Genomic DNA, 8,444 nt, shown 5'->3' with positions numbered 1-8,444 from the left:
GCCTGCTCTGTCTGACAATCCCTGAAGGATCACTGGGTGCCAAGCTTGCATGGGAAGGAGTGATGGCAGCGAGCTGCTGGAGGAAGGGAGAGGAGGAAGAGGAGGCCACAGAAAGAAATGCAACTCAAGAACACTTCAGTTATTTGCTGCTGACCTGGGGCAGTTCTAGCAGGAAAGGCTGCATCTGATCCAACAGTTCCAACAATCAGCTTTACAGGTGGAACCTCCCCTCAGGTGAACCTCTGTTTTGAAACAGTATACCCTGTAGTGCTAGCTTTTAACCAAGGCAATGTTCAGTTTGATTTTGTTTGATATCTAATGACTTCTAACCTTGAACATCAGTATGTGCAGTCAGTCACAAGGGACACCAGGTCAATTTCACTGGGCCTTCTAAAAACATGCTTTCTTGTTTCTTTAACTCATAGAATCACAAAAAGGGGCATCACATAGGACAGACAGGGTGTTTAAAGTTTATATCATGTCATGTGGGAAGATTTTATCTTACTATTCACAAAATCAAGATTTTCTTAAGGAAAATGTAGGAATAAAATTTTATGAACCTATAAATAGTTTACAAAAGTAATATCTCTTTTATTAATTTGTATACAATTTTAAAAAGTTATACTGAAGTATACTATTACATGGATGTTACTTCACATATTACCTTTAATATAGTGAAAGATTAGTCATTTTTATTCTTAATATTTTCCTATTACATTCAAATTAATGAAGAAATAATAGCCATCATCTCACTTAATGACAGAGATGAATTACATTATAAAAGTTTTTATATAAAATTGTATTATCTAGTAGAAAAAAGGACAATTGTGGTAAAAAGTTAACATTTAAAATAGCTTTAAAATACATTTCCCATTCTCAATGGTTTGCTGCCTTTTAAAACTTTTTTTGTTTGACAATTCTAGTTAATATCACAGCCGAAGAGTTCTAGACGCAGTGCAATACTTAGATTCCAAGTCTTAGGAATGATGCGGATGTATCTGGAAAGGATAGGTGGGTTGAAAAAATTCTTCACTTGTCCTTTAGTATTACTATTTCCTTCAAAAACCTACAGTGAAAACAAGTGAAAAATCCTCAATATATGCATAGTGGGTATAAAAGTCTCACAGATAATTTATTTTTATTCCTTCAGCTCAGAGTAAACCTTCAAACAACATTTCTCAACCCTGCCCTCTTTAAAGACTTTATTTATCAATGATGATTCAAATCAGGAAATAAAAATCTGATATGATGCCAAGGAATGGTTGCCAAACTTTCCTTTTAGCTCCTTTGTGACTGTATGGCTTTGAGGAAGTTAATTATACTCTTTGATTCTCCATTTCTTCATTGTCAAAATGGCATAAGAACATTTTTACCTTAGTACAGTTGTAAAGATTTGAAATGCATGTGAACATATAGCAAGTACCTAGTAAGTGTCATAAGTGCTATTACTATTTGCTATTACTTATGTTTAAAATAAAATATTACCATCCATTTTTATGTTATTTTACTTTTTGGCATATATTTTACCTCCTCAACTAAACTATGTTTTATGTCAGTGTTTTTCATCTTCATAAAGTTGCCCAAGATTTATATACATAGAGTAGATGATAAATCATTATTAGTTCATGGCAATGATGCTTATCCTGGTATGAGGACAGTCTGCTATAGTGACTAATAAAACAAACTAAAACAGACAGTAAAGAAACAAAATTCATCAAATGCTGAGCATTTGACTAGAATGCAGTAAATTTCAGTTCCCTTTCTCTGTATTGCTTCTCTACAAGATTTAGTCCAAGTTCCATTCCTGGATAACTAGGTACATCTCCTTAGCTTTGCTTCTGGTAGCATTTTTAAACGACCTACTAGACGGCAGAGGAATTTGGCAATGTAATAGAATCATTCATCTTTCAAAAACTCTAGTTTTCTTATCAGAAAGGATACCAATTGCTTCTGTACAACAAAGCAGTGACATACATAAGATCATACCATCTTAGGCATTTACTCCATCATGAGTGACTAGTGTTTCTAAGGCAATGCTTGTTTGTATTATTTCACAGAAGTCTTTCTGGATGGCTTCACCATCTTTCTCAATCAAAGCTAATTACACCTCATGCCATCCCCTGGTATTTGGTCCTATTTCATGAGATGATAGTCTCATGAGTGACTTAGAAAGATGATGATCTGGTCCCTGCACCAAGAATAGTCACCTGTAAAACTAGGACTCACAGGAGTGGATCAGTGCATACTTAAAAAATGCAAAATACTATTATTCTTAATATGGCATGGTTTTCAGATTGCTTTCTCTTTGTCAATATAGCAACCTTTACCTTGTCCACCATGGAGGATTTCTGTCTGTAAGGTTTCCACTGCACACCATGGTCACTGTATTGGATGGTGTAGCTCTTCACATACATTTCAGAAGTCAGAGACTTGCAGCCCTGTGTTGAAATTGCAGTTATCTTCTTGACTTTGAGTAGATCAACTTGTAACCATTGCCTGTTGTTGTTGGCCTATGAGAATGATAAAGACATATGAATAAGGAACATGCTTTAAAAAAAATCAAGATACTTACAAATGCACAAAGTTCAAAGGGATTTCTTGTCTGACTCTTTCCTTAGGATTCACTGTCTTTTGAAAGCCTTTTAGATTGCTTGTTCATTTCCAGGGATCATGACACAGGAGGAAGAGGCCTTAAAGGGTTGAGTGCAGAGAGCATAATGGGACTACATGTGATATAAACTCAGGAAGGAAAACCATGGGGAGCAGTGAGGGCATGGGAAGGGGCAGTAGAGGAGCAAAATAGCTGAGAACAAAGTATAATGACACAAATTTATGAAAATAATAGCAAAACCCATTATTTTATACATTGACTTAAAAAATTATCTTGATATATTTCATGCTTTACAATCATTGTTTAGTTGTTTGTTTCCTTTCTAATACTAAGGAAAAGGCTTATTTAGTTTGTTTCCTGGTATTCAGAATAATGCAGGGCACACAGTTGGTACATAATTAATAGTTACTGAATTAATAAATAAATGAATCTTGGAAAATTATTAAATTTCCAAAATATCTGTAAATATTTTCTTAAATGTGTTTAAATAAAATGATAATATTGTTTTGGGATGTCTTGAAAAGAACTGGGTTGCTTCCTCTTTTGATTTCACATATTATAGAAAGCCCAACTCTTCTTTCCATTGCTAATGTCACATAGGAGAAATGGTCCGATTTCTGATTGTCCAATATTTCATATAAATGCAAAATCTAAGAGATAAAATAAAGCTGTGAATATGGCTTGATATATGTTAGAATAATTGCCCTGAATCTGACCTAATAAAAGGTATAATCATGCTTGGTGACATACGCTTGAAAAAAGATCAAAGGAACTTTGTTTAGTGTAATCTGAGATAACTTTCTATCTTTGGGAGATTTATCATTCCCTACAGCATCACAGAATCTTACACGAAATAATAAATATTTACATATTTCCTCAATATCATCCATATTTGCATGGCTATATGTGTAGCTGTACATTTTAATGTTATTAGAACATTTTTGGTACTTTGGAAACACCCCCGGGTGCCATTGTAGTGTGTCTTCAAGTTAAGTTTGTGTTACCGGTGCAACTATGCAATATCTATACAACAGACAACTAGATGAATTCTGGAAGCACAAATGATGTAGAGACACTTAGCCATGGATAGATGAACTCTCTGTGCATGCAGGCATATGTCTGGCTTTAATTTCAGTCTTCTCTAGAGATCCTATAAAGACATTTCATATGTGTAGATGCAGATTTCCAGATTTACAATAAAATCATTGACAAAATTAGCATTTATTCTTAGGATCTCTTTATGAGTTAACAGAGACTAATAGCAACTATACAGATAACACTTTTTATACGTTGTAAAATTGAGGATGGGGTGAAAATATGCAGGCCTAAAGGCTCATCTTGGAAATAACTAGGTGACATTTTAACTTGTTATTTATGTTACCCTACAAATATGTAATATAACATTCTTATTTTAATTTCTCTGGGTATCTGTTTTCTTTCCTGCAAATATTAAAATGAAGTGTTGGGCTGTTTCACATGGTGGTTATGTCCTGATTACTGGGAAAATAGTATTCCAATCCTGATTCTGCCACCAAACCAAGATAAATTTATTTAATATCATGTATTTAGATTTAGGGGGAAAGATATGGATCAGATGCTTTAAAATAAACAATCTTTGCAGGTAGCATTCTGTGATTTCATGATGAGCTAGAGTACGTTTTGACATGCAGATATTATTCCTGAGACACTGTATGGGACTCACTTGTACCACACTTTCCTCCCTTCCTTCCTTCCTTCCTTCCTTCCTTCTTCTTTCTTTCTTTCTTTCTTTCTTTCTTTCTTTCTTTCTTTCTTTCTTTCTTTCTTTCTTTCTTTCTTTCTTTCTTCCTTTAGGGTCCAGGAAATTAGCACATATGTATCTTGAAGGCAGGAGACTGGAGAAGACTAGTGAATTTGGATTTAGTTAGCCACTGGGAAGAGTAAGTTATCTGTGCTATTGAAATTCTACCAGCAGTTGAAGAATGAAATAAAAATAAATCTGCTCTTAACTATTCTTCTAAAATTAAATCACCTGTTTTACTCAGCAGGTTGATATCAGGGGCAAAGTAATTCTCGAGAAAGTGTTTAACTGAGACCAATTATCACAATCCTGGTTTAATAAACATGCCTCCACTGTCTTGAGTAATGTCACAAAAGTGTTAAAGAATGGGAAGAAAAAACATTAAGTGGTGCTCTTTAGAAAATGAAAAATATTGCCATATTGTGAAGAGAAGAAACAAGAGCTGTTTTATATGTAGATCACTTGTCATTACTGTTGCCTAAATCAGGAAGTGGCAAATGATGACTCGCTCCTTCATTCACATGTTCGTCATGACTACTCCCCTGCTACCATGGCAGAAAATGTATCATCCACTGAGCCTAAAACATTTACTATGTGGCTCATTACAGAACACAAAAAGTCCTTTGCTGGTCTTAATGAAAAGTAGACCAAGAACCACAGAGAAGAGCAATGACTTTTCTCTGTTATTCCAGACCCTCAAGCCTAGGATCCTAATCCACAGAAGACCAATATTCCCTGTGCTGGCACCATTGTGTACTTCTGAGGGGCAAAAGAAGTCCATGGTACTGTCTATATCACCTTGGCTTGCCAGGCATTCACACGGCCCTGGGCATTAAGACGGGCATGAGAGGGTTCCCAGTAATCTCCCCACCAAGATTTTTTAAATGAGGAAGCTGTGATTTGCTTGTTTTCTATCTTTCCAGTTTCCATACCCAGTGGTGCGGAGCATCCTGTCAAGAGAAAAGTCATGCACTTAGTTACATAACACGAATATTCTCTGCGTGGCAGTTTGCAACAGAGGAGACAAGAAATACTGCTGCTACCAGGGAGAAACAAAATAACCATCATTCAACATTTGTTGAATCTAGGTGATAAATCCTTCTCTCTGTTCTGAGTGCATAATTTAATGATCCTAACTATCTCCATTTTCCCAGTGAGATCACAAAGTACAGGCAGAAGCAGTAGTTTGCATAGAACAGGACAGTCAGAAAAACAGGAAGCTGAATTTTAAACTCGGTGTGATGCCAAGCACTATTTCCTCTCTGTATATCACTGTCCTCTTCAGTCAGCCATGGAATCTTTAGTTTTTGTTTATGGTAGACAGCAATTCTAAACAATCCATATGCGACCATGAGGCACATGACATTTCAGTTAATAACAGACCACATATATGATAGTGGTACCATTAGATTACAATGGGGCTGAAAAACTCCTGCTGTTTAGTAAAACCATAGTTGTCATAATGTCATAGCGTCATATATGACTCATGTGTTAATGATGATACTGGTGTAAATAAACCACTGTGCCACTACTTATATTAAAGTATAGTGCACATAATTATGTACAGTATGTCATGCTTGATAATCCACTACAATATAACTGGCTTATGTGTTTACTGTAAATTTTTTAAGATTTATTTTTATTTATTTATTTATTAGAGGCGGGGGGGGGAGGAGAATGGGCATGCCAGGGCCTCTAACCACTGCAAACGAACTCCAGACGCATATGCCACCATGTGCATCTGGCTTACGTGGGACCTAGAGAACCGAACCTGGACCCTTAGGCTGTGCAGGCAAGTGACTTAACCACTAAGCAATATCTTCAACCCAATTTACTGTAATGTAATTTTTAATCATTATTTCACAATGTACTCCTTTTGCTGAGAAAAATAGTCTACTGTAAAACAATGTGTCATGTTATGCTGGCAGTAAGAACACATATCTCTTTTATTGTTTTCCCTCATGAGTAACTGACCTTTACTGTCTAGGTCTGTGTAAATATATGACACAATAGCCTAAAGACGGATTTCTCTGAACATTAACTAATGCATGACTGCATATAAAAAATACTGTTTCTTCCCCTAACCAAAGCTACAAAGAAAATATAGTGAACCATTGGTAGTTATCATTTAATATCTTCACTTCCAAGTCTTTGAGTGTGACTTACACTATATGCCCTTTGGAATTTTAAAAAAATATTTTATTTATTTGACAGAGAAAGAGGGAGAGAGAGAGAGAGAGAGAGAGAGAGAGAGAGAGAGAGAGAATGGTGTATCAGGGCCTCCAGCTACTAAAAATTAACTCCAGACTCATGTGCCCCTTGTGCATCTGGCTAACATGGTCCTGGGGAATTGACCCTCGGTCCTTTGGCTTTGCAGGCAAATACCTTAAATGCTAAGCCATCCCTCCAGCCCTGCCCTTTGGAGTTTTGCTAAGGTGTGATTTAAATATTCCAATCAGCAAAGCTGACCTGTTAGTGGAAGCAACATGGCAATTAAGGGATACTAGCTGATTGCCCATCTCAGGGTCACTTTGTTTTTATTAGTAAAGCATACAGAACTTTTCTTTAGGGGACAAGTTGCTTTTTCTGTTTGGAAATAAAATCCCCCAAATTTAAACAGAACACTTATTGCTAATAATGTATCACAAGTGAAGAGAAAAGTAAAGCATATTATACGGAAAGGAGATGTTTTATATACATTAACAAAACTGAACCCCTCATTTTTGGTTAGTTTGATTTATGATTGAAAATAAAGTGACCATTTACATCCTAATTATAGAAAAAAAGCACGATTTGTGGAACTGATTCAAGGATTATTCTTTTCTTCATAAAATTTGCATTTTGTGTAGGGGACTATATACTATCAGCATCTGGATATTGGCAAAATGTCCATCCCTCTATCGCTAATGAATACCAAGGATATAGTATCTGCAGTAATACGAAACTGATCCCAAGGTTCAGGTTCATTTTCCAATGTGAGTCAAGATTTCTGCCTCTTCCTTGAAGGAAGATGATGTAACTTCCCAGCAGTGTGACATAACAAGTTACCCTGTGACTGAGGATCGGTCCCTTTGCCCCCTTAGTCTTTGAGGATCCAGCTGCGGCTGGGTCAGCCCAGCCCTGGACCAGTTAGTTTATTCTTCCACCTCAGACTGCTAGGTAGATGAGATTAGATTATATGTGTGCTTTGAGTTGAAAAACACTGGAAAGCTTTGCTTTAGGCATCACTCAGCTGATAAGACTCTCAGCACCAAGCATCACTGCTCATAAAGTAGACATTTACCATAGCGATTATTACATAGAGTCTATGTTACCATAGAAGTATCTCATTTTCTGAAAAACACGAGCTGGAAAAGAAAAAACTTGAACACTTAGTGGAGTATGAAAGAAAAGAGTATGATCTTGAGTTCAGGAAGTTGGAAAGCAGATTAAGACTTCAAAAATACTCAAGTCCCAAAAGGTATGCTAGTAATGCTACTACAGACCTCATCTTATGGACTCAAACCTAGTTGAATCTCAGTATTTCTCACTAAAAATGGGCTGATGGAGTTAGCTCCAACTTAGAACCTTCACTGCAGGGCCATAGTGGTGTTCACATTATCCAGGCATGTTTAATGAGATGCTTCATTTTGGTGGAACCAGTCTCAATGTAGATTGCACTAAGCAGTCCCCTGGGTGGGGCTTGGGTTGTACAACGGTTTTTCTGGGAGCTGAAGTTATCAAAGGTATCTAAGTATTTTACTTACTCTCCCACACTCTCTAAAGCTTGAGTCTCAACATGTCAGGGAGAAGAGAATGTATCTTTGTTCCTTACCATTAACTTCGCAGCCTTGTAGCTCCATTCGAAGGGCAGGTCTGTTATGGGATTTTGTTGGTGTGATCCTAATGTATCTAGCCACAATGGGTGGGTCAAACTCATTCTCTTTTATTGTAGAGGCATCTGAATTGCCATTAAAATACTTTAAGGAAAGAGGAAAGCTTGGTTACATAACACTTCTCTATAAAGTAATCGCATTTAAAAAACCCATATAATAAAGTTTTGTAAGGTTGTTT

General features: G+C 36.4%; 1 protein-coding gene across 1 annotated transcript in view; it reads right to left on the bottom strand.

The window, feature by feature from the left end:
* Positions 1-817: 817 nt before the first annotated feature.
* Positions 818-8,444, bottom strand: part of F5 (coagulation factor V) — a 73,858-nt gene continuing 66,231 nt past the window's right edge. Inside the window, exons 22-25 of the mRNA XM_045149351.1 lie at positions 8,206-8,350; positions 5,190-5,341; positions 2,328-2,510; positions 818-1,066 (exon numbers count right to left, since the gene is read on the bottom strand). Of these exons, the coding sequence (XP_045005286.1) occupies positions 920-1,066; positions 2,328-2,510; positions 5,190-5,341; positions 8,206-8,350 (627 nt within the window). The 3' untranslated portion in view covers positions 818-919. The remainder of the gene's footprint in view (positions 1,067-2,327; positions 2,511-5,189; positions 5,342-8,205; positions 8,351-8,444) is intronic.

This window comes from Jaculus jaculus, chromosome 1 (assembly GCF_020740685.1).
Source record: "Jaculus jaculus isolate mJacJac1 chromosome 1, mJacJac1.mat.Y.cur, whole genome shotgun sequence".
NCBI lineage: Eukaryota > Metazoa > Chordata > Mammalia > Rodentia > Dipodidae > Jaculus > Jaculus jaculus.
This window is presented reverse-complemented; position numbering and strand designations above follow the sequence as displayed.